The 27,917-nt window shown below is 39.8% G+C and overlaps 1 protein-coding gene across 1 annotated transcript; it reads right to left on the bottom strand.

The window, feature by feature from the left end:
• RFC3 (replication factor C subunit 3) lies at window positions 1–27,917 on the bottom strand. Its single transcript, XM_081950197.1, has 9 exons — window positions 27,622–27,917; window positions 19,682–19,819; window positions 14,552–14,619; window positions 11,797–11,894; window positions 7,712–7,893; window positions 6,652–6,788; window positions 6,464–6,562; window positions 2,281–2,350; window positions 1–290 (listed from the first exon to the last, which is right to left on the bottom strand). The coding sequence occupies exons 1-9, from the start codon at window positions 27,706–27,708 to the stop codon at window positions 99–101; spliced, it is 1,071 nt and encodes a 356-aa protein (XP_081806323.1). The 5' UTR covers window positions 27,709–27,917; the 3' UTR covers window positions 1–98.

Genomic DNA, 27,917 nt, shown 5'->3' with positions numbered 1-27,917 from the left:
TGAAATTCAACAATTTTGATTTTATTGCCTAGATACTGTAAAACTCTTGTGATTTGCATTTCATAATCACAATTGATGAGTATTCTCAAAGCTATGCATTAGAACACCATAGCTTCAAGTCCATCCTCCATAAACTTTTTATATAGGGCCATGAATTTGGCTACAAATGCTTCCAGGTGATAAATAGCTTTGTTGCCCAGTTGTAATCGGTGCTCATAAAAAGCTGCCATTTGTGCAACTTCTCCTTTTAGTTGCCCATCACAGTTGTTCAGAAGTTCAGACAGAAGGCCCTAAAATAGATGACAAACAGTAGTAGTTCAGAGATGGATAATTATATTCTTCTGAATGTATGAAACAAATGGAATGCTTGGAATAAAAAAGTGTTTGATTAAATTGTGGTACATTGAGCAAAATGTGCCAAAACTTACTTTCATATATAGTCACCACTAGCAGAGTATGCTAAATGTAGAACATTTCTACATTGATATAAGTTGGTAATTATCATATTAAAAAGATGTCTATAAAAGTTGATCAAAATTATAATGACCCAAGAAAGTCAACATTCATGGGCTGCTCTATTAAATATGGTACATGGAACATTACAACTTGGAATGTATCAAAATAATTAAAAGAAAAGATATTATATTTATGATATTTATAAGAGAGTATAAATAGTAAGTGGAAAGCAAAGTTTGGGAAATGCCGGTTTAAGCCAGGCCAGTGAAATATAGATGTTTGCTTTTCAGCAGATTATTAAGAAATGTATGAACTGAGAAAACATATTATACATTTGTTAATGATAAAGTGAGTAAACCTGAACTGGAATGTTTTGTTTGTGGCTTGCTGAATGAACATGAATTGTATGCCAGTAGCATACAATCATGCAAGACAATAAATTGAATGTAGTTCACCAATGAACTAGGAGTGAAAGAAGAATGTCCGATACTCTTCTTGGTTATTTATTTTTAGATACACAAGCAAGAAATGCTTGTGGTGCTTCAACAAGCATTTTGGTTGAAGAAAGGAATGTGTGTACTCCTGTATGAAGTTGATGCTATACAATTGGTAAGAACCCAAATTACTCACAGTGAATGTAGAATATTCAATATGATGCAATGAGTGGTATGAATCTGAAAACTAATATACTGAAGATCAAGAGAGTTGTATTTCACAAAGAAAACAGCATGAATGACTACAAGGTTACACATAAACAGGGAAAATTAGACCTAATAAATGAATTTGTATACTTTGGCAGAATGTTTATTAAACATGCATATGTTGGTAGAAGAGTAGAAAATGATAGTATGTGTCTAATACAGAAAAATCAAGGATGAATGGGTGATGAATGAAATGGATTAAATAACAAAAGTTGGCATGTGGAAGAGTCCTAAGATGACTTGACCACATAGAAATAATGAACACTGAATTGTAAAACAAATATATGCAGGAAGTTTGAATGCACCGAGATGAAAGCGGAGAAAGTTAAGAATTAATTAATAAAATTGTCAGAAAGCAAGAAGGCAATTTATAATTTAGTTTATGAAATTATTAGTAGCAAGGATGGTTTGAAATGATAGAAAAGTATAGAAAAGGGAGGGGTCCTTGGTGCTCTCTGAGTTTGCTTGTATTCTTGCAGATGTTTCATTACCGAAACATCAGTGATGAAGTTACCTAGTTTGGGTGATCAAACATCTGCAAGAAAACAAGCAAGCTCAGAGAGCACCAAGGACCCATCATGTCAACCCTGAGCTACAAATATTCTCCTTTATTGGTATGGAAAGGTTTTATGAATGGCATTAATATAAATTTGATTTGGTCATATTTCCTTCCCCCTTATCCATTCATTTTATTTACTATTTATTACTTATTTTTTACCATTTGAACAATGTTGCTTAGCTCAAAAAGAAAAAGCACAGTGAATGCATATGTATTGCATGTTCTGAATTTTCCATAACTTAAAGCAGCCTTGTCCAGTTTAACGTTCTCCTGCTGAATTACAATTGTCATAATCCACAATCTGTACATTCCTGGAGTGGGCTGTTGAATCTGTAGTCCAACATATGGATTCTTAGTTGGAGAGCTAAGAAATAAATAATAGTCTTTAAAATTATCCATGAGATTTTTTTCAACTTTAATAGCAAAATCTGATTTGACACAAGAATATCAATAGTTCTTTGAAGATATAAAAAAATGTTTATTCTAAACTTGTTTTTTCTTGCTTCCCCAATGTAATTAACGTTACCCTCAATTAGTAAACCAAATAGGAATCAAATTAGTTACCTTTATTATAATATCTGCAGGAATACAATGAGTTAAAAGTTCATAAAGTCGCCCACGAACTTCAAACAGTCTATTGGAATAAAATTAAAATATTACCAAGCTGCAATTTAACTCCAAAAAGTTTTAACTTATTCAACCAATTTAATAACCTTTATTGTGTAGCCTTCACACTCTATCTCAAAATCTATTTTAAAAGATAATAACTATAATAATTCAATTATTAAGAAATGAATTTCTGCTCAGGGATTTCACATACAGTATTAATCCTCACCTTCTTTTAGAAACATATAAAAAGTTAAAAAGTTAAACTTCCCCCAAATTATGTTCTGCATCCTTGAATCTATTAAAATACATTTTTCTGTCTTTAACAGAAATAAATTTATTTGCTCACAACTCAAATGCTTCTTTTTGATCTTTCATTTCTGAAAGGATCATTTTATTTTATTTTTCCTATTGGTGAGGAAAGAATAAAATGTAACCAGTGTAGATTGAACACAATGTTTAAGTGGTAAAAAGGTTTGTCCTAGAATTAAAAATACAGTGATTTTAATGTTTAAAAAAATATTCCGCATTACCACAACTGACTCTTAATTATGAAAATCATAGCGCCCATGTAATCATTTAGGGAAAAAATAAAGAATTCAAGTAGTTCCCTTTCACAGGTTCAAAAATTCAGCCTCCAGTCGAGATGGCTTCAGTCTGTTTTGACAACAAAAACAACAATCTTGGAGATTTTAAGAATTTTTTTCAAAGCCTTCTGGAATCACAATTTAAGAACCGCTACTCTAGTACACTGTACGAAAGTAGCAGGAGGGTGTCACCAAATGTGCTTTTTCAAGAGGCAACCTTTCTGGTTTTTCTTTGAAGGCTTTTTGCTTCTCATCTAAGAAGCTTCTTCAGCTCTGAGAAGCTTCTTGGATGAGAAGCAAAACAGCTGAAAAGAAAAAAACAAGAAAGTCCAGATGCCTCTTGAAAAAACACCTTTGGGACAACCATGTCCTGGATGACTGAGAATCTCCATAGACATTCAGCAAGAGAGTGACAAAATGAGACTTGTTGTTTTTGGAGCTCAACATAACCACTTTTCATGATTTCTCCAACACAAACGCTTCCTAAATCAATGCCAAACAATGGATCCCTATATTACAGGGAGGCAAAGCAATGTCTATGATGATTTTTTAAAAAAAATCAGGAGGCTAGTAGCATAAGCTATCATGAGCTGCTAATGCCTTTAAAAAAATGTGTTAGTTGGAAAGGTGTTATCAGATTCCTGACTGCATTCTGCAAATCTTTTTGAAATCACTGAATACAGGTTATCATTGACATACAACCACAATTTGATGAATACTTGTCACCAAGCAGTTGCTGAATGAGTTGTATCCAATTTAACTATCTTTTTTGCCATGGTTATTGTGAATCTGGTTCCTTGCACTGAGTCAGATTATTGGAAGCCGCCTGGGAAGGTCACAAATGGTAATCATATGATCCTAGGACACTGCAATATGCCAGTTGCCGAGCACCCAAATTTTGATCACATGATTATGGGGACATTATGACAGTTGTAAGTGTGAGGACCAGCCACTAAGTCCCTTTTTTCAGCATGCTCATTAACTTCAAACAGTTGCTAAATGAATTATTGAAAATCAAAGACTACCTATTACAGCTTTTCTCCACCTGGATATGCTAGCTAGAATTCTGAAAGCTGTAATCCAAACAGCTTCAGAGAAAACTAGGGTGAAGAAAAGTTGATATATACCATAATACTGAGTCAAAGAGAATCTACCTTTTGTTACTGAATCTTTTTTAAATAGGCAAATAGCTATATCTAAAATTAATGTTCTTAAATTGCTGAAGAGGAAAACAGTCTGTTTTTAAGCATTAAGAATACACCCCAAAATCCCAAGCAGTCATTTAATCGACACTGCCTAAATCCAAATATACTGTGTTTCCCCCAAAATAAGAGAGGGTCTTATTTTCTTTTGACCCCTGAATTAAACACTTGGCCTTATTTTCGGGGAGGTCTTATTATTTTTGAGGTGCAGGAGGCTGCAAATGTGATCACCTCATGGCTGCTTGCTGTGTTGCCATATTTTCAAGGAGGGCTTATTTTGGCGCATGCGCTCAAAAGCCCAATTAGGTTTCATATCCAGAGAGGTCTTATTTTCAGAGAAAGAGGGTATAAAAGCTCAAAATAATGTTCACATAAAAGAAAATCTATAATCAAATTGCATGTTTTGTTTTTCTACTAAAGCATAATATCAACATTAAAAAATAATGGGGGCTATTATAAAGATTTAATGGAAGCAGGCAGAAGATGTGACTCACAGCATCTCCCTTTTACATCAAAGAGAATTCAAACTCTCCAAATTAATTATAAAATGCTGTCAGTCTTTTCTGCAAATGCAATATATAAATGTATCACCCCATAAACATATGGCAAGCAGTCCACACTTCTTTTCTTCTGTGAGATCAGCACCTATGAAAAAAATACTCTGCCCTTATCATTTTTGTCATTTCTAGATGGAGGTTCTTCATTGCTCCAAACAAACAAGCTTATTTTACAACAGCTTAATTCAAGTAGCCGTTCCGAGATTGGCCACTGGAACCATCTGTTGGACCTGCCAGAAGCAAAGAGGGTTCCAACTTCTAACAAACTGAAGAAGCAATGAAACACTCAAATCAGCCCAAAGCAAAAGATCTAATGAAGTAACCTAGCAGAAACAAGATGTGTATTGATAAATCTGAGTAAGAAAATATACAGAACTAGTAGCATTAAAGCAACTACTGTTGCTAAGAGAAATTACTAGATATTGTTATCTAGAGTATTTTAACTGCTCAAAATATAATACAAGATTATGCTTTTTATCAATGGAGCCCACTATTTATTGTTCATTCTTTCCCAAGAGTTTCCTAAAGACTGCGTGAAAGAAGTACTAGAAAATTAAGAGACTCTGTGAGCAATTTGTTTTTAAAATAGCTATATTCAAAATGAGCAAAGGCCATAGGCCACCATATTGACATTGCTCATTGCTTCACTAGTACAATAGCACAATCTTATAATTGGGACAGCAATTTAAGCTATCCATCTCAGCTAAAGCATCCTTGGTGGATGATTTTTTTTAAGCATACCCCTCAAAAAAGGGAACCCACCAACACCCTGCAGGCAGCCTTACTGTGAAGCCTGTTCCACTTTTGATTATTATTATTTTTTACATTTTCTTTGGAAAATTACATGCTATGTACAGATACCCCCAAAAATAATAATGCTTGCACCTATTGTTCAAAGTGATTACACTTGATACAGAGCTGTATGAGCATAGTCTAGGCTGGTATCCATCATCAGGATTTGAATAGGTTTTATCAACAAGTCAAAGAAGAGTAAAAAAATAAAATAAAATAAAATGTGTTCATTTGTGCTCCAGATTTGAAAAATGTTGACTATAAAAACAGGGAATGTGTAATTAGTAGGCTGATTAGGCTAATGTGCCATTATATTTTCATATAATCATGGTATTGAAAAATGCTTCAGGCCACTTTGTTCAGTGCAAGAATAGGAGTTACAGCATCCTCAACAGAGGGCTAGCTAATCCTACTTGTGCTCGTCCAACAAAAGAGAGCCCACAACTTCTCATTGTCTGTTTTTACCATTAGGCTTGTATTTTCTACATCAATCCGTTTTTCTGTATCTTAAGCAAATTATCGTCCATCCTACACTGTGAATGAGAGAACCGATCTCAGTCTTCTGTTTGACAGATGTTTGACCTGTGCTTTTATATTCCTCAATTGTATTTTCTCAGGGCAAAATATCCCCAGCTCCTTCAGTCCCTCTATATGACATAATTTCAAGCTTTCAGTCATCCTTTTTGCCCTTCTCTGAAATTGTCCCACTTTTTCTGAAGCTTTGGGATGCAAAATCTTTTTTTTTTTCTTACATTCAATCATATTTAGTTCTTGGAGACTGCCAGGGCAGATCTTATTTTGAATGCATCTATTTATAAACTGTTTTATTATTATGTAGCACAAATACACACACACATAAGTTTTAAATCTAGTTACAGTCATCTTTTAAAAGATCATAATATTAAAATCATCAGTGTAAAACTTTAGTGTCAGAAAACATATGTGTTGTATTTTGCAACCTGACATTTATCAATGTCATATATTATTTGCTACACTCACTTACCTCTGGGGTGTCTGCTGACTGACAATAGCATTGGCTGTCTCTCTCAGATATACTTCCCAGTCAGCCTCAGAAATGTCTTGATCAGGCGTGAAAGGAAGCCTGCGAGACAAGTAGTAAAGACTTGCTAAGATTAACTCGGTGCTGTTTATTTCTCTCCATATCCATTTTTTTTTAAACCAACAACTTACTGCTGTACTCTGCATGCCTCACACATCAGAAGAGCCTTTCTGAGATTCCTCCCAGATTTTTCAGCAATCCTCCGAGCCAATTCTTGAGGAAGAGTCAGGCCTTCCTTCTTGCAAACATTTGATAAAATGGTACAGATCTAAATATTTGGTAAGGCAAACATTAGTTTTGCAAACATTTGCTTTATAAAAGCTTACATATCACTGCATCAGTTGATGCAGGAGTAAACAAAGAGGAAAGTCCCTGTTTAAGAAAGATATCAGTTTGGAGAAATTAGCAATGAAGTACCGATTGCCTGGACTACACCTACTACATAGTTCTAGTTATGTATTTCTTCTTTGCCTTCTCTCACATATCTTAAATCAGAAGCTCTAAGTGTGATCTCTTCTGCTATATCTGTTTTCAGTGCTTCTGGTTCATAGGGAATAATTATACCCTGGACTTTTTACAGTACAAAAGACATAGAAATATTTTAAGCACTCCAGTTGGCAATGCTGTGGATTTCTGGATTAATCAGCCCTATTTATCATAAGCCAAAGACCAACAGACACCACCGACTAACAGATTCAAAACTGGCAAATGCCGGATAGAATTTAATCAGGGAACATTTCAATCTGGCACAAAATCTAACATCAGAGAAAGGAGGAGGGGGGGAGTTGGGGAGCTGTAGATTTTACCAGCACATGCTATCTGACAGTTTAGTTCCCTCTATTTTAGAAACAAGTTGGAAGACTATGTCCTCATGAATACTTATAAAAATGGTGGTAACAAACAAGAAGAGCATTCCCTGTCACTTTCAACTATTGTTTTGCCTCTAGGACCTGACCATATTCCTTCTTCACAGACTGAATCTTTCCATTCCAAACCCTTCCAAAAATATTAAATTCCTCTCCATGTCTATGAAGAAAACAAAGTAAGCATGGATCTAAGTTGTAAAAATTACATTCACGTTTAGCAACAATGTTAAATATAGGCTAATTGGATAAGCATAAATAGTTCAGAGAAAGACAAATAACACTGAAAAAAAATCTGGAAAGCAATTCATCTTCATCATGAACTTACATCTCCAATACTTGGAGCAGGGACTCGCACTGCAAGGCATCTACTCCTGATGGGTGCAATGACTTTTGATGTAGAATTGCAACAAAGAATTAATCTACAGGTGGCCATATATTTCTCCATTGTTCTTCGCAATGCATGCTGGGCATCCTTTGTAAGCTTGTCCACTTCCGTCAACAGCACCACTAAAAATAATCAGCAATAACTTTTAGTTAGATTCTCAGAGTGTATTATCTTAATTTACTTTTAGTACATCTGAATTCAGAAGCCAGGATTAAGCCTTCCTACTCAGAAAACTATGATCTTTCTCCCGCATGCATTTATGAGATTGAGAATATGTTTTTCACCCCAAAAATGTCTATAAATATTCTAAACACATGGTAGTCCATCATATTTATCTTCCCAATGAGAATCACACCCTTCTAAAAGAATCTGCATTACATATATTGCTAAAGATACAAAATCACAGCACAATTAAGTAGCTACAGACTCTTGAGGAAAAGTCATCACTGCATGGTGGAGGTGAAATTTATATATAAAAAAGCAGGTGGCTGAATCAGCCTTGTTTAGATTTGGGCAGGGTTGATAAGCATTATTGTATTTTCTTTAATCAGCATGCTACTTTTACTGTGGTCTTTACTGTGGTGATTAAATTCTGGTTTCAGCTAGGAAGGAAGGAAGCATGTACTCTGGTCTATTTGCCCCCACTCTTTTTAGCTTAGGATGTTGCTTCTGAATAGTTCATAAATGGGTTTATCTCTATATGTCAGTTGACTGTTAATTAAGTAGATTGCCAAGCTTCTAGGAATTCTGTTGTATTCTTAAATTTAGTTTGCTCTAAAATCTTAATAGCTTCCTAGTTTAAATTGTGATTGAACCTACAGGTGAAACTCGAAAAATTAGAATATCATGCAAAAGTTCATTTATTTCAGTAATGCAACTTAAAAGGTGAAACTAATATATGAGATAGACTCATTGCATGCAAAGCAAGATAGTTCAAGCTGTGATTTGTCATAATTGTGATGGCTTTGTAATTGTGATTATGGCTTACAGCGCATGAAAACCCCAAATCCACAATCTCAGAAAATTAGAATATTGTGAAAAGCTCAAAGTGTCCCACTCTAATCAGCTAATTAAGCCATAACACCTGCTAAGGGTTCCTGAGCCGTTAAATGGTCTCTCAGTCTGGTTCAGTAGGAATCACAATCATGGGAAAGACTGCTGACCTAACAGTTGTGCAGAAAACCATCATTGACACCCTCCATAAGGAGGGAAAGCCTCAAAAGGTAATTGCAAAAGAAGTTGGATGTTCCCAAAGTGCTGTATCAAAGCACATTAATAGAAAGTTATGTGGAAGGGAAAAGTGTGGAAGAAAAAGGTGCACAAGCAGCAGGGATGACCGCAGCCTGGAGAGGATTGTCAGGAAAAGGCCATTCAAAAGTATTGGGGACTTTCACAAGGAGTGGACTGAGGCTGGAGTCAGTGCATCAAGAGCCACCACATACAGACGGATCCTGGACAAGGGCTTCAAATTTCGTATTCCTCGTCAAGCCGCTCCTGAACAACAAACAACGTCAGAAGTGTCTTACCTGGGCTAAAGAAAAACAGACCTGGTCTGTTGCTCAGTGGTCCAAAGTCCTCTTTTCTGATGAGAGAACTTTTGCATCTCATTTGGAAATCAAGGACCCAGGGTATGAAGGAAGAATGGAGAGGCAGACACTCCAAGATGCTTGAGGTCCAGTGTGAAGTTTCCACAGTCTGTGTTGATTTGGGGAGCCATGTCATCTGCTGGTGTTGGTCCACTGTGCTTCATTAAGTCCAGGGTCAACAAAGCCGTCTACCAGGAAATTTTGGAGTACTTCATGCTTCCTTCCGCAGACTAGCTTTGTGGGGATGCTGACTTCATTTACCAGCAGAACCTAGCACCTGCCCACACTGCCAAAAGCACCAAAACCTGGTTCAATGACCGTGGGATTACTGTGCTTGATTGGCCAGCAAGCTCGCCTGAGCTGAACCCCATAGAGAATCTATGGGGCACTGCCGAGAGAAAGATGAGAGACATGAGACCGAACAATGCAGAAGAGCTGAAGGCCGCTATAGAAGCATCCTGGTCTTCCATAACACCTCAGCAGTGCCACAGGCTGATAGCTTCCATGCCACGCCGCATTGAGGCAGGAATTGCTGCAAAAGGGGCCCAAACCTAGTATTTATGCATGCTTATACTTTTCAGAGGTCCGATATTGTTCTATGTCCAATCCTTGTTTTATTGATTGCATGTAATATTCTAATTTTCTGAGATTGTGGATTTGGGGGGTTTTATGCGCTATAAGCCATAATCATCACAATTATGACAAATCATGGCTTGAACGATCTTGCTTCGCATGTAATGAGTCTTATCTCATATATTAGTTTCACCTTTTAAGTTGCATTACTGAAATAAATGAACTTTTGCACGATATTCTAATTTTTCAAGTTTCACCTGTATTTGTGTGCTTTGAAATTACTAATGTTTCATTCTTTACAAAAATACTTTTTTATTAAAGAGTTTTACAATCTTAATGGTCCATGTATTCTCATAGCCCCCTCCATCTATTCATAAATCTAAAACTATTTCTGCTGAAATCTTGGCAAAACATCTATAAAAGTTTTCTAGGATTTTATAAAATACTCCATATTTTAGCCCTGATCATTTTAGCCAACCTTATATTCCTTTCTTTTGCTTCCAACAATTTTAATCTTAACAAGTTGCTGTCATAGAATTAAATTTCCATGCAGACTTTCTTCCTTCTCAATTTTTCCCCAAAAGTTTTAGAAACACTAAAAAGACTGGTTTTCCCAGGACTTTTTTCATCTCTTGATTTGTCATTTTTGTTTCCACTCAGAGGTGAAAACAAACAAGTGATACTGTGTTTTAATCCCCTTTTTATTTTCCAATATTGTTCCATGAGTTAGGATTTGTATCCTTTCCTCACCCTATCCATAAATTCTTCCACATTTTTTGTCTGTCACATCTTCCACTTCTTCTTTAGAATCATTTTCAAAACATCCATTTACTGATGTAGAGATTATTGCTGTCAGAATTTACTCAATTTTTCAAAAGTCCTAAGATTCCAAATTTGTCTGGTTCCTTAATCCATTTTAAACTTTTTAAAATTCTTATTCAGCTTTTTTCATTTGTTTTATATTTTTTCAGGTTTTTATACTGCTTGCTAACTTTTCTTCTATTTGGGACAAAGTTTACCTTATCAAGAGGGACGCTCAGTGGGTAAGATGCTGAACTTGTCGATCAGAAAGGTGGGCATTTCGGCGGTTCGAATTCCTAGTGCCCTCTAGAGTCGGGAACCACTTGCACACATGTGCAAGGGGAACCTTTACCTTACCTTATGAGGTAGGTTTTCAAACTTGCAGTTTGGAAGACCTTTTAATTGTAAAATAATTGTAATTTCAATGATGAATAGAAAATGAAGTGATCAACCCTTAGAGGTTCTATTATGGTTGAAATTTTTATGGTTTCCTTCATCTCTGTGCTCAAGAGGAACTGTCAAAAACTCAAGTAGGTGATCTTTCATCCTCGGCTTCAGAAGGATTCCATTGGACCAAGCTTACTGCTTTACTGCTTGTTAGGATAGCAAGGTTTCCACTGTTTTGGTAATGTGTAGTTCACCATTTTCCTTATCCAGACATCTTTCATCATGTCTTTTGACTACCAATTGATGCTTTAAGATGCATTCTGCAAATCTTCTACCTATTTCCTCAACAATGTCATTTTTGAAATCTTTATACTAGATGTTGTTCGTAATCCTTATTTTGCCATCTTTGGAAGGTTTTATTTGGTTTATAAGCTACGAAGCGAAGGAGCTGTAATCGCTTACTAGTCTTTTAATTTATTTTTATATATGGAGAATTATTCTTTTTAATGGCTGAAGTGTGATTGGATGTGTGAATAATGTTTAATGAACGTGATAACTTACATTACACATTACTACATAACTATTACACGTAATCAATTTCTCCAAACAGTTCTGCTTAGGAAAACATACAACACTGAATAGGTTTATAAAAGTAACTTGCACAATTTATGTACAGACCTTTAAAATCACGCTGAGTGTTTGTCTCAAGTTGCTGTGCCTGTGCAACTGTCTTCAGCAATTCCTGTATTACAACTCGGTCACTGTTCCCTGCATCGCTGAAAATTAATATAAAAACATCTTTTTTTAAAAAAAGGTTTTTCCTGCAACTTCTATAATTCCCAGAAAGTATGACTAATAGAATGCTGAGAGTTCAGCAACATACCTTTTTCCTCATATTCATATCTATGCAAAATAAAGTTGTAGAGAGTTCAATGATGTTTTGCAAGAAAGGGGGTGTCTTTGAGTCAGTATTGACTTCTAACAACTGTCTGAGCAAATCCTTGCAGTTTTCTTGACAAGATGTTGCAAGTGGGTTGCCATTGCCTTCTTCCTAGGACTGATTTGGCAGTGATTTGGCCAAAGTCACCCAGCTGACTTTGTGCCTAAGGCAGGACAAGACTCATGGTCATTTGTTTTTAGCCTGGTGCCCAGAAGTTGTGAATGCCCCAACACTGGAAGTCTTTAAGAAGATGTTGGATAGCCATTTGTCTGAAATGGTATAGGGTTTCCTGCCTAGGCAGGGGGTTGGACTAGAAGTCCTCCAAGGTCCCTTCCAACTCTGCTATTGTATTGTATTGTATAACAGCAATGGCATCGGAAACCAGGGAACCGGTTCAGGGGCATGGCCAGCCTGGGTCACTGCCCGTTCGGGCGACCAAGGCCAAAATACCATTACCGGTTCGCCCGAATCAGTGCAAACTGGTAGCAATCCACCCCTGATTCTTACATCCTGAGATTGTCCACCTTTATCAGATGCAGTGGATCAACATATTAGGCTTTTAAATTGATGGCTACTGCTCAATGAGTGCCACCTATGGCTAGAAAGGCTATTCTTGCCTTAACTTCCTGATTGGACTGTTTGCAATACCTTCTACATGGGCCTGCCCTTGAAGAACATTCAGAAGTTCAGAATGCAGCAGTCCAGCTCTACTGGTAAGATAGGTACCAAATTGGTACTGTAATCTGTTCCAATACTTCAGTCGGCACCCGATTTGGTCGTGACCAGGAGCAAGACAAGACTCATGGTCGTTTGTTTTTAGCCTGGTGCCTAGAAGAGAACACTAAACTGACTCTCTCAGTGGTGCTTAATCCCAAGAAAATGCACCCAGAACTCTTTCCTTTATAAAGTTCTTAACATAAGCATGGATTGTAAATGTACAGACAAATGACACAGCTGTCACTAACAGATGGAATATTCCAGAAACTTACAGCTATACAGACTTCTAAAGTTTCAAATAAACTATGGTATCAGATTGGACACTTTAATATTCATTATATCTTGTTTTCCCATTTTTCTCATTTCTTCTCTTGAAAATTACTTACGTACTTTCAAAAATGTCAGATGTACTGAAAAATAATTTTTTTTGCTTCACTAGTGGTGACTGTAGCTAGTTTTTGCTGCATGCTTTTCCTACATTTGTTATATTCTTTAAATTTCAATAGGCTGTAGCTCCATTTGCAATAAAAGTAAATTTATTGTAAGTAAATTCAATACTTTTTGTCTAAATAAATTTTATTTATTTTATTTATTATTTTTATTTATTTACTAACATTTTATGCCACCCATTTGTCCTATAAGGTGACTCTGGGTGGCTTAAATTTTTCACTTTATACAACATAATGTTATGTGCAAATTAAGTTAAAATAATATATTTTATACAATGTATCGCATTATCTTTCAGTTTTCCATTCTCCCAAATATTTTTCCCTCTGTTACTTCAACATTACTTGGGATTTTAATATATAAAATTTACTACCGGGTTGGCGAACCTATGGCACGCGTGCCACAGGTGGCACATGGAGCCATTTGTCAGGGCACGCGAGGCACTGCCCTGTCAGCTGGCCAGCGCACATGCGCGCACTGGCCAGCTGAGTTCAGCCTTTTTAAAAGCCATTTTTCGCCCTCCCCAGGCTCCCGAGGCTTTATAGGAGCCTGGGGAGGGCGAAAAGAGCCCCCCCCCGAGGCCCTTCGGAGGTTTCAGAAGCTTCCCTGAAGCCTCCGAAGCGCAAAAAAACGGCCCTATGGGCAAACAGAAAGTTCGGGAACGGACTTCTGGTTTGCTCATAGGGCCGGTTTAAGCCCTCCTGAGGCTTCTGGGACCTTCAGGAGGCTTCCCTGAAGCCTCCAGAGGACTAAAAACCACCCTATGAGCAATCCGGAAGTCACTTCCGGTTTGCTCGTAAGGTCCTTTTGAGTCTTTCTGAAGCCTCCTGAAGGTCCCTGAAGCTTCCGGAGGGCTTAAACCGAACCTACGAGCAGGTTGGTTTTTGACCTTCGAAGGCTTCAGGGAAGCCTCCTGAAGGTCCCTGAAGCCTCCGGAGGGCCTCGGGGGGGGGGGCTCCTTTTGCCCTCCCCAGGCTCCTATAACACCTTTGAAGCCTGGGGAGGGCGAAAAAAGCATGGAAAATGGGGGGGGGAGTGCCTCTCTTGCACTCATGCGGACTGGGGGGGTCGCACATTGCATTATGGGTGTGGCACGTCTGAGCACGACACCCCTGCATTCCCCCCCTTATGGCATGCAAGCCAAAAAAGGTTTGCCATCGCTGACCTACTATATTAGAATTGTTAACTTTATAAAATGAAGTATCATTTAATACAATAATATTAATCAACTGCACCATTTATAAAAGCCACAACTAAAATTGCATTTTCTTTAAACACTGCATTTTCCTGCACCAGAAACTAGATATTAAGAGCTGATTACAAGCATACCTTGCATTAACTTCAAGATGATAGTTGCTTGCAATAGTGCTGATTTCAATTTTCTTTTTAGAGGGTGCCTGAAAAGAAATGATACTAAGCAAGATGAACTTTAGGAGATCAATACTAATGAGATGTAGCTCACATTATTGAACAAAAACAGTACAGTTCTTTTTTTTAATTCCTACATATGAAGCATGGTGTGCTTTAAAATAATTCTGCCTTTCGTGCCATTTTAGTTTGAAAAATGATCATCCTTTCTGTTTTTTATTGTTTGCATTAATTATATCTCTCTTCAGAGATATAATTATAAATATCTCCATTCAGAGGAACTGCCTCTGAATTTCAGTGATGAAAAAGCTGTCTGCCAAGTTTTTCTAGAGTTGGGTGAGAAAAGGGACTTAGAGGAATAGCAAGGACAGATCAAACCAAAGAATAACCTGCATTTCAAATGAAGAGACGCTTTAAAAGCTGATTTCCATCAAACATTACATAGGATACACAGACACTCGATGCTTCAATGTACAGTTTTCTCCCCAGTGGCACCCTTGGAGGTCAATGACCAAAGCCATCAAAATGCACATGACGGGGGAGGCTGCCATAGTAGTATATTACTTGCTATTGAAAAAATGCAGTTAGAAGGCAAAAGCTAAACAAGGAATTACAATGAAGACCTTTTTTCACTTCGTGCAATGGTCTAGACCAGCGATGGCAAACCTTTTTGGCTCGCGTGCCATAAGTGGGTGGAGCGCAGGGGGGTTATGCGTGGCCGTGCCGCACCCGTAATGCAATGCACGACACCCCCTGTGCGCATGCACGAACTACAGGCGCTCCCCCCCCCATTTTTTGTATGCACTTTTCGCCCTCCCCAGGCTCCAGAGGCTTTATAGGAGCCTGGGGAGGGCGAAAAGAGCCCCCCCCCCGAGGCCCTTCGGAGGTTTCAGAAGCTTCCCTGAAGCCTCCGGAGCGCAAAATAACGGCCCTATGGGCAAACAGAAAGTTTGGGAACGGACTTCCGGTTTGCTCATAGGGCCGGTTTAAGCCCTCCTGAGGCTTCTGGGACCTTCAGGAGGCTTCCCTGAAGCCTCCAGAGGACTAAAAACCACCCTATGAGCAATCCGGAAGTCACTTCCGGTTTGCTCGTAGGGTCCTTTTGAGTCTTCCGGAGGCTTCCGGAGGCTTTATAAGAGCCTGGGGAGGGTGAAAAGAGCATCCCCCCCCCCACAGGAAGCCCTCCGGAGGCTTCAGCGACCTTCAGGAGGCTTCCCTGAAGCCTCCAGAGCACTTATAAACGACACTCCGAGCAAACGGGAAGTAACTTCCGGTTTGGTCGGATCATCGTTTTGAGTGCTCCAGAGGCTTCAGGGAAGCTCATGAAGCCTCTGGAGAGCCTCCAGAGGGTGGGGGGAGGGGCGGGGCAGGGAAGACTCTTTTCGCCCTCCCCAGGCTCCTATAAAGCCTCTGGAACATGGGGAGGGTGAAACATGGCTTCAAAAAATAGCAAATTCAGCTGGCCAGCGCGCGCATGCGCACTGGCCAGCTGACAGGGCAGCACCTTGCGTGCCTGACAAATGGCTCCGCGTGTCACCTGTGGCATGCGTGCCGTAGGTTCGCCATCCCGGGTCTAGACACTGAAATACTGGGTTTCAAACCAATTATTAAATACTGACACTTTTGATAATCCTAATTAAAATGAAAAGCATTCCAAATATGAAGCGACAGAAGGAATCTCCTTAATAATGTATTTACTGATGGTTGTTTTACTCCCCAAGCTACTAACTAAGCAAAAAAAACTCATTCTGACTGTTGAGGCATCATTTTTTAAAAAAATCTTTTTATCAAATTATCACTGTGAGAAACCATAGGAAACTGTAAGGAAAAGCACAATAATAAAGCTAGCTGACCTCTTGATCATAACTGCTGATTCAGAGTGAAACAGCACAAAGTATAAACTAGACTATGCTGGGTCAAATTATTTCCAGTATCATACAGCTGAAGAAAGATAATATCACAAATCAACATTCTCCAACTAAATTTTCTGTAGAAGCAAAAGCCTACGGTGACAGAGTCCACATTTTGGCAGGACAAATACAGTCTACATTATAATGGAAGACAATAACAATCCCACTATTTTCCCGCATTTGTCAGAAACTAATTGAAATAGAACGTTCTTTAGGGCGCTGCATTTTAAAAACAGCTTTGACGAAGTGAGGTACATTAAGCCATCAACTTATTATGGCAAAAAGGACATGAATTTCCATCGCTAAGTGACGTGCCATGAAGCAACCACATCACTTAACAACAGCAATTCCTGCAGTTAACCAAATCTAATTACACAAGGGCACTGCCTGCCGGCTTCCTCACAAAGTCAATGGAGAAGCCAGCAGGAAGTTGCAACTTGCAGGCAGATCACAAGCAGGCCACCAAGCAGGTAAGTGGCTGCTGCTAGATGGAGAAGCATGAAGAGGTGAATGAGGAGGTGAAAGAGAGGTACAGCAAGACCTGGGGAGGCTGCAGGAAAAGTATGGTGAGGCCTAGGAAAGGTGTGCAAGCATGCACGGGAGACAAGGCAAAACTCAGGGAGGGTGTGAGTGGTCTACACAGCGTAAGCACAGAGGGGCTAAAGGAGGATGAACAGATGGTAGAGACTTACCCCAATGACTTGCAAACTTTCTTGCCAGCTTTCCCACCCATTTTCAAAGAAAGGGAAGGTGGCAAATGGAGATCACATGATCGCAGGACACTGCAACTGGTCATAAGCCCTGATCACAATCACATGACTGTGGGATGCTAGAAAGGCCAAAAGTCCGACAACTGGTCATAACCACCATTGGTTCAGTGCCATCATAACCTAGAATGGTCACTGAAGGCATGGTCATTACGCTGAGGATCACTTGAACACCTAGGGAAGGCTGGGCAAGGTGTTGAAGACACATAAACTGCTCTAATCGGATATATTTGACCAGAGAAGAAATTATAAAGGGGGAAGCATGATTTTAACACTCAAATACCTTGTTCTCTGCTCTAGAAATAGAACTAGCAACAATCTATCAAATTATGGAGAAAGAGATTTCAAATCAACAAGGGAAAAATCTTCCTACTGGAAACAGCTGTTTCGCAAGTGAACAAAATGTGGTGGACTCTTTTGAAAAACTGATGCGAAGGTTAGATGGCCAATTCTCAAGTATGTTGCAGTTGAATTTTGTACTGAGTAGGAAAATAGCTTTGCGGATTCCAAAATCCTATTCAACTCCATGGTTGAACACTTCTATGAAATGTGCTCTAACTGCCAATGTAAACCAGAAACTGCACATTTGGAACTGACTGCGCATTTAGAAACTGCGTATTTGCTTTGTATTGCATAACACTTGAGTTACTATTTATTACCTGATGTCTGTTAAGTAAATTCAAAACCAAAAAGCTGCCATAAAACCTAATCTAACATCAGAAATGTATTTGGGGGGGAAAGTCTCAATGCAAAACCAAAAAGAAGAAGCAAATATTATATGCAAAAGCTAAAACAATCAGAGCATCATAAAGAGAAAAGCAGAGATTTAAATCTAACAGCAAAATAAATAGTTTTATGGCTGAACAAAAATATCTTTAGAGTGATAATGCCAAAGCTACTCTCTTGCCATCTATATTAGTTTCTTACAGAGATAGCTTTAGGTCAGCCTTGCCCTTACCAAAATCCAGGGGTGTTGGATTTCAGCTGCTAAAATTACAATCAGCATGACAATTATGGGAATTAAAGTCACACACTGTCTGAAAAATATCCTGGGGACGGGGGACAGGGAGGGGCACAGAAAACTGTTCCTATCCCTATCCTGTCAGCTTCAGAATCTCCGTAAATGTTTTATTTCTATTCCAAATATGAGCGGTGGGTATATTTAGAGAGCCATGTACGCTAATTAAAGCTCTAATCATTATGATGGACTCCCAAATACCCACCACTGGTCTAGAGGATGCATAGGTCGCTTATTTAGGAGTGATCATATTTTCTCTTTGTTCAAAGAAACCTGGGATCATTCCTTTTTTTTAAGTAACCAGTCACAAAGAACTTCCAGTGAAAGCATGGTAAGCTAAACATGTCTCAGTGAAGAGTGGACACATGACAGGAGACCATAACCGTGGCAAAGAACCAGGAAGTAGACTGGTTCTTTGGAACCTCCCAAAAGGAGAGGACAGAATATCCCACACATATGCAGAGATGACTATTCTTTGTGAGGAGACTGCAAAATAGCAGACTTCATCAGGTCTGAGTACTTAGAGACACATTAATCATCAAGCTTGCAATCTCAGCCAGTGCCATTAAAGGATGCTAAATTCTTAATCTCACTTCTAATTACTTTTTGAAATTGCTTATTTAAATATCTTAATGCTATTAGAGGTCTTCGGAATGACAAATCAGAAAAGTATGTATATTCCTGAACAAAATAAAACTTTAACTATAAGTTAAAGAACTTAAATAAATGGAAAAAGCTAAACAAGATTTTGAACTAAGAAAGTTCTAAATGAATTTAAGTTTTAGAAAAATTTGTAAAATTGATACTATTATTATAAGATTTTGGAATTCACTATATAAAATTAAATAGTTTTTTATGAATACCACAATTATCTTGACTACCACAAGTCATAATAGAGATAAGAGACCTTTAAGGACTTTTTGCTGACAGTTGGTGATTTATAGTTTTAAATAGAGAATGAATCAGGGGAAGAAGAAATATTGATTGTAACTTTATAGGGGGTGATAAATAAAATTTATTTTTATGCGATGAAGACTGGAAGTAACTTCTTTATGTACTTCTTTTTCTTTATTCAACTTCTTTTCTTTTTCTTATTTTTCTTTCTTTGCACTTTTTCTTTCTTTTTCTGAGTTTAATTTGAACTGTCTCTATTATTGCATTTTAAATATGTGAATAAATAAATAAAATAAAATACAGAAGAAACGGGTCATGAAAAGCAGTAATCAAGTGAATACAGATTTAAGACATATTCCACAAAATCTTGTCAACTTCTTACTGATAAGCTAAAAGTCCTCTGACAATGGACCTGATAAGCCTTATGATTATTTAAAAAGCTCAATTTCTATATATAATTTTCTTAAACACTTAAAAGTTTTATTTTCAAGATAGTTCTTACTGTTATAGTTTGATGTTCAATCCTCAGTTTTTCTACTCCCGAACCATACAGCTCTCTGAGTAAACACATTATTCTTGTCTTCTTTCCAGCTCCCGAGGGTCCATAAACTAAGAGATGAGGAAAATCACCACACTGAACCTGTCCAACAGAGCATACACGAAGATATTAATGTTTAGATTTCATTATAAAGAAAATGTGGTCACCTACTAGACATAATTTCCATTTCTTAAATTGTATCTTGAAGATTACTGATGTTTTATTCATAAGTCAAGGACACACTTAACAGGGCTGTTTTAATGCATGGGCCTGATGGCATAGGGGCCCCATACTAATCTGTGTAGGTCTGTGATGGTGAACCTATGGCACGCATGCCAGAAATGGCGCACAGCGTCCTCTCTGATAGTACGCAGGCAGTCACTCCAGTTCAGCTCCGCCACGCATGCGAGCATACCTCCCATCATCCAGCTGATTTTTGGGTCTCTGACGCACATACGGGGGTGGGGGACAGCGGGGATGTTGCACTTTCATGGGGTGCATGCACAGGGGCGTGTGTACATTGCATTATGGGGGTTCATGCATGCACTTTAGGCACTCGGTCTGGAAAAGGTTAGCCATCACTGGTGTATGTTAACCTTTCAATGCACCTTGCATCATATAAATACAGCAACATTTATTATTTTACTGCATTTTTAAATTAATACTAACATACAAATATGTTTAGTTTTATCGACCATTTACATTTTTATTCCTGTGAGCAGGTGTCATAGGGGCCCCAGTACACTGCTTTGCCTGGGGCACATAATGCTGTTAAGACGAACATGCACTTATATAGGTAGCCAAAATTTGAGCCCAAATTTCCATTTCTAAACAAGGTAGATATTATGTGAATCATGCTCCATTTTATGATTTTTTTTGCCATGGTTGTTAAGTAAATCACTACAGTTCTTAAGTGAACCTGGCTTCTCCCATTGTCAGAAGCTCCTAGGATGGTTGCAAATGACAACCTTAGGACCTTGAGATGTTGCAACCATTGGAAATACATGCCAGTTGTCAAAGTTTGATCATGTAACTGTAAGGATGCTGTAACAATTATAAGTGGGAGAATTGGTCATAAGTCATTTTTTCATTGCTGTTGTAAACAAATGGTTATAAGTCAAGGACTATCTGCATAGAGTTCAAGAGGATAAACCATTATTGAGAGTTGTCAATATAAAATGCGATTCCCAAGAGATTCCTGGCATATCAGGATGAGTATATTCTTGAACTTTTATGGAACACAAATCAAAACAGATATCTGAAGTAATGTTAAGTTACAGTATGAAGTCCGTTTTCAAGAAGCAATATAAAGAATAGCTGAACCTCACAAAATTATTTGGAATGTAGCAAAACTGAGAAACTAGAGTTCAATAGCAGAATTTATGTTTTTAAACCAAATTTGACAGAATCATATCTAACACTCTCAAGCTAAATTCTAGATAATTTAGTTGATGATAATCTAAATGCACCAATAGCCTGCTTTAGCATAATGCAAGCTCTTACATTCCCATGGTAATTTATACACAAGGCAAAATTATGTTGGGCTTCATAACCGAGTTAAACATGGGGTGGTGTTTTGTTTTTTTGGATTAGTAAATTCTGTGAACCCAGCCACTACGAATTGTAATTATCAAGGTTTCTATTTTAGCATGTTTTATAGCCCAACTATTTGCCATTTATTCAACAATTCATGGCTAACTAAGCCTTGATTTAATGTAAGCTGAAGACTAGGTTTAAAATAGGAAATTCAAATATAAGCTCCCTACAAGATACACTTTGAAGTTATTTAATTTGGACTGTGCCTTTTTATTTTCAGGCTGCTGTATCAAACTCAATTAAAACTAGATTCACCAGATCTTACATTCTGATCTGTCTTAGATCATAAAGGACAAGAACGAGTTTTGTTTAAAATGGACTATTTTCATTCATAAGCAGTTTCAATTCTTCCCTAGCTTTGCAACAAAGCACTTTCAAATTTTATTCTGGAAGTATACAATGTGTTTGTATTTCATCATCTTTGGCACGACACAACATTGTATAGAGGCATCAAGTCAGGCATAAAACAGTTATCCTGGGATGTATTACATCTCCATAAATAAGATTTGAAATACCATCTACATCAAAAGGATCAAGTCTGAGAGGAAGAAATGGCAAACTGTAGTGAATAATTGCTACAAAGAGAGATGCTGTAACTTAAGCCTGCCAAAAATGTATATCTTCCAATCCAAGAAATTTATACTTTCTAATTTAAAGGAGAACTTAAGTATGGTATAAACCTTCATAAAGAAACCTTTTAAGAAAAAAATTTATGTCTTGCTGAGATTAAAACATAAAGAGCACTTTCAAAATCCAAACTGTGAGATTTATGTTACAGAACTTTCAAAATCTGAACTATAAAGTAAAGCAAATCCCCATCTTCAACTAGTTCATCATTTAACCATATTGGCCATAGTTCAAAATAAGAGTTCAGTTTTTACATTCCAATGGGAAATAAGCATTTGGGGATTAAACATTAATACTGCATTGATCTAGCATTTTATTTCTAATGGGTAATGACTTGGATCTAAATATATCCACAAGCCATGCTCTCTGCAGTGGAACTGTAATGTTATGAATAATCACTAGATTAACATAGCTGGGATACTTAAGAATATAAATGCTGGTCCATTCATCAGTACGATTAAGAACAGCCCTAGGACCCTCAACATCTCTTTGAGGCTCCAAATTGGGTGAATTTAAAAAAAAAAGGCACTGAAATTTTGGCAAGCTTGGGGATTTTAAGATAAGTATTTAAGATATGCATGCAAATGATTTTGGTACCCATTTATCTTGTAAAACTCCTTAAAAACCCCATCTCAATTATCAAGATCCTGGCCACTGTTGGAGTACAATACTGAACATGTCAAGCTTTGATATAGACTTGGAATCAACAAAAATAATATAGTCTTATTATTACTCAAGGGTGTGGAGCTCTTACAACAGCTGCGTTGAGCTGATGTACAATGAATTCTACTGCTAATTGTGAATTTCGGGGGGAGGGACGGTGTTTGAATATAGACAGCTTTAGTATGTTTGGATATTTGCATATTGGATCTGAACTTGTTTTTATGGAATTATTTTTACCTCAACTTGGAACTCTTAATAGAACTATGTCTACATGGTCTGCAGCGTTGTCTTCGGCCCAGTACTCTTCAAAAACTTCATAAACAATTTAGATGAGGGGGCTAGAGGCTAAAACATATGATGAACAGTTGCAGGAACTGGGTATGTCTAGTCCCACTATGGTGAACCTATGGCACGCGTGCCAGAAGTGGCACACAGAGCCCTCTCTGTGGGCACGCGTGCTGTCACCAGCTGCTCTTCTGGTTTCCGGTGCGCGCATGCATGCCAGCCAGCTGGTCTTCGTGCATGCCAGATCACCAGAAACCAGCATGACCAGCACATGCACACCAGCCATCTGGTGTTCGAGTTTCCAGCGTACATGCGCACATTCCAGTTTGGGCACTCAATGCCGAAAGAGTGCGCTATCACTGGGCTAATATAACGAAGAAAAGGACTAGAAGTGACATTATAGTATTGAAGCATATCTCCAATATTTGAGAGACTGCCACAAAGGAGAGGAGGACAACGTATTCTCCAAAGCACCAGAGGGCAACACAAGAAGTAATGGATGGAAACTTATCATTTTCAGCACTGAGACGGCCTTGGTCGCGTTGGTAGATGATCTCTGGAGGGCCAGAGATAGGGGCTGCTCCTCTATCCTGGTCCTATTAGACCTCTCGGCGGCTTTTGATACCATCGACCATGGTATCCTGTTGCACCGACTGGAGGGGTTGGGGATCCGGGGCACCGTCTTGCGGTGGTTCGGCTCCTACCTCTCCGGCAGGACGCAACGTGTGTTGGCAGGAGAGCAGAGGTCGACCCTAAGCCCCCTCATCTGTGGGGTGCCACAGGGGTCGGTCCTCTTGCCACTCCTGTTCAACACATACATGAAGCCGCTGGGTGAGATCATCCGTGGTTTTGGGGTGGGATACCACCTGTACGCTGATGATACTCAGCTGTACATTTCCACCCCGAACCACCCCAACGAGGCCGTCGAAGTGATGTCCCGGTGTGTGGAAGCCGTACGGGTCTGGATGGATGACAACCGACTCAGGCTCAACCCTTCCAAGACGGAGTGGCTGTGGGTTCCGGCTCCCCGGTTCAACCAGATAATTCCATCTCTGGCCATTGGGGGCATTCAACTCGCCCCCGTGGAGCGGGCGCGCAATTTGGGCGTCCTCCTGGATGCCAAGCTGTCCATGGATGAACATGTGACAGCCGTGGCCAGGGGGGCGTTCCATCAGGTTCGCCTGGTGCGCCAATTGCGCCCCCTATTGGACCGGGACGCTCTACGCACAGTCACCCATGCGCTGGTGACGTCTCGCCTGGACTACTGTAACGCTCTCTACATGGGGCTTCCCTTGAAATGCACTCGGAGACTACAGTTGGTCCAGAATGCGGCCGCGCGGGTGATTATGGGGAGCACCAGGTACTCCCATGTGACACCACACCTGCGCGAGCTGCACTGGCTTCCTGTGGTCTATCGAGTGCGTTTCAAGGTTTTGATTACGATCTTTAAAGCGCTCCATGGCTCAGGACCTAGTTACCTGCGGGACCGTATTCTGCCCCATACATCCCTACGACCTATTCGCTCGCACAGAGAGGGACTTCTCCAGGTGCCGTCCACTAGACAATGCCATGAGGCGGCGCCTAGGAGCAGAGCCTTCTCTGTGGCGGGCCCAGCCCTGTGGAATGACCTCCCCCCGGATATTAGGACCACTACAGACCTCCGCTCCTTCCGTGTTAAGCTCAAGACCCACCTTTTTCAAATATCTGGCCTGGCCCAACCATAACTTCGTTACGCTCCTGAGGGTTTTTTTTTAATTTAGCAATTTTATTTAGGGGATTTTAAACTGTGTTTTAACTGTGTTTTTAGCTGTGTTTATTGTCTTTCACTTACAAGTCTACTCTCCTCCATGCACAAATGTAATTGCCCTTGTTTTTTCGTATGTATGTGTGTCCTATGTGTATTTTATCCTTTTGATTGTACGCCGCCCCGAGTCCTTCGGGAGAGGGTTGCGGCTAATCAAATAAAATTTGATTTGATTTGATTTGATTTCCACCCCGAACCACCCCAATGAGGCCGTTGAAATGATGTCCCGGTGTTTGGAGGCCGTACGGGTCTGGATGGATGGCAACCGACTAAAACTCAACCCTTCCAAGACGGAGTGGCTGTGGCTTCCGGCCTCCCGGTTCAACCAGGTGCTTCCATCTCTGGCCATTGGGGGCGTGCAACTAGCCCCCATGGAACAGGTGCGCAATTTGGGCGTCCTCCTAGATGCCCGGCTGTCCATGGATGACCATGTAACAGCCGTGGCAAGGGGGGCGTTCCATCAGGTTCGCCTGATGCGCCAATTGCGCCCTTTATTGGACCGGGATGCCCTACGCACAGTCACCCATGCGCTAGTGACGTCTCGCCTGGACTACTGCAATGCTCTCTACATGGGGCTTCCCTTGAGATGCACTCGGAGACTACAGTTGGTCCAGAACGCGGCCGCGCAGGTGATTATGGGAGGACTAGATACTCCCCTGTAACACCTCTCCTGCGCGAGCTGCACTGGCTTCCTGTGGTCTACCGAGTGCGTTTCAAGGTTTTGATTATGATCTTTAAAGCGCTTCATGGCACAGGACCTAGTTACATGCAGGATCGCATCCTGCCCCACACATCCCTACGACCAATTCGCTCACACAGAGAGGGACTTCTCCGGGTACCGTCCGCCAAACAGTGTCGGGGGGCGACACCCAGGAGCAGAGCCTTCTCTGTGATGGGCCCAGCCCTGTGGAATGACCTCCCCCGTGACATCAGGATTACTTCCGATCTCCGCTCCTTCCATGTACAGCTGAAGACCCACCTCTTTCAATTATCTGGCCTGGCTCAACCGTAATTTTTCTTACTCCTCCTGACTGTCTTTTTTAAATTTTAAATTTTAATTGTACATTGGGTTTTTACTATTGGGGTATGTTAATGGTGATTTTAATTGTCTAAATGTTGTAATTTGTTACCTCCTCCGTGCATGTATGTCTTTGTATATATGTATGTTTATGTGTTTGTACACATGTGTTATGTTCTATATGTTCCATTGTACGCCGCCCCGAGTCCTGCCTGGAAAGGGAGCGGCTAATAAATTCAAATTATTATAATTATTATAAAGAGACCTCCCACCTAGAATGAAGGAGAAATTTCCTGGAAGTGAAATTAATCAATGGAATGATTTTCTCCCAGACGTTGTTGATGCTTCATCAATGGAGCACCAATTTCTGGATGTTTTTAAGAGCTTGGACAGCCATTTGTCCAGAATGATATATGGCATCCTATTTGGGCAGAGGCTTGGACTAGAAGATCTCCAAGATCCCTTCAAACCCTGTTTTTCTGTTAAGGTCCTAGATTTTTTATTCCAAAGACAGCTCTGTGTACAATATACTGCAATAATCCATCCAGGAAATTTCCAAAGCATAACTATTGAAAGATTGTTTCTGATCAGGTAAAATTACTAGATCCAGGTAGCCTTGTAGGTGCAGAGTGCCTTTTACCAGCAACAGCAATGGAACTAGCCGCATTCTCCAATTATGAACTTGCTCCTTTACAAGACACACAGACCCCCCTCAGATGAACTGTCTACAAACAATACATCCATGATGTCTGGATTGAGGCTGGATTTACTGATCATCATCCGGTCCAAGACTGCCCAAGTACTGTTTCAGAACTGTTACCATCTCATTTGTGTTAGATGAAAAGGAGAAATGGAGCTGTGTATCACCTGCATAATGATGGCACTTTAGCCCACATACCCAGATTAGCAATAGCACTTAGACTTATATACCGCTTCACAGTGCTTTACAGCCCTCTCTAAGCCAGCAGTCACCAATTGGTGGTCTGCGAGAAAATTTTGATGGTCCTCAGAAAAATTATTTGCATTTTTTTATATTGTACTAAATACTATTTATTTTTTTAAAAAAAATTCATATTAGTGGTCCGTGGGATTTAAAATTATGAACGTAGTGGTCCCTGAGATCTGAAAGGTTGGCAAGCCCTGTTCTAAGTGGTTTAGAGAGTCAGCAAATTGCCCCCAACAATCTGGGTCCTCATTTTACCCACCTGGCAAGAATGGAAGGCTGAGTCAACCTTGAAATACCTTTCTCAGAGGCTCTGTGTCAATGTTAAAAGAGCATAAATTCTAAATTGGAGCTCCAAAGGGATTCCTTATCTGGATTTCCCCAAAGCAGGCTAATCCAATAGAAGGTAAATGGCCATCCCAGTAGGAATGGACTCCATTGCAGTCCAGGGTCGCCATGTGCCAATTCTGACAGCCTGCCCAGATGGACAACCGTGGCTGACTAGGCAAAGCCACTGAAAGATCCAGGCGGCCCAAAAGGGTTGAATTCCCTTTGACTTTTTTTCCCCTACAGCAGGGGTGTCCAAACTTGGGAACTTTAAGACTTGTGGACTTCAACTCCCAGAATTCCCCAGCCAGCCCTACAGGATGACCATGGAGGTTTCTGTCTATACACGTAACAAACATGATGTTCATGCATGTTCCGATTAGAGATAGACCTTGTTAAATACCGCTTCGTGGCTTCGAAAACGCCGTTTTCCACTGAAAAGTGGCCCTCCGAGACTAAATGGTCTTTCAACGGCTAAGAAATAGGCAGCAAAAAAGTACAATGGTCGCTAAAGCAAGTTTGAAGAGGAAGAAGGAGCAAAAAGAAATGCACCCGGGGATGCATAAAATGCAACGAGACCTTATTTCTCCTCTTCCTTCCCCCCCAAGTAGGAAAATAGCCCAAACACCTCCGCCTCTCACCAGATTGCGAAGCTGCGCCGCCTGCTCTCGGTGATAATCTACTTTGCAGAGCGAGGTCGGGCGGTATTTGTCCACCCAGAGGCTCATGGCTGCGATCCGCCGACCAAAACCTAACGGATTAAAAAACAATGGGATTGAAAAACCGCGCGCTGCCACCCCAAGATCTGCAGAACTCCCGCCCAGTGCGGGGATCCCAGCACCGGAATGGCGTAACGGCGCATGCGTTCTAACTGAGCTTTCGCCTCGGTTCGCCGGCGCTCATTGCTTTCCGGCCTCATGTTAGCCTCGGCTGTTGT

The sequence above is a fragment of the Natrix helvetica genome (assembly GCF_964273705.1).
Source record: "Natrix helvetica genome assembly, chromosome: 4".
NCBI classification, from domain to species: Eukaryota; Metazoa; Chordata; class Lepidosauria; order Squamata; family Natricidae; genus Natrix; species Natrix helvetica.
The sequence above is the reverse complement of the archived record's forward strand: the minus strand, read 5'-3'. Positions and strand labels throughout refer to the sequence as shown.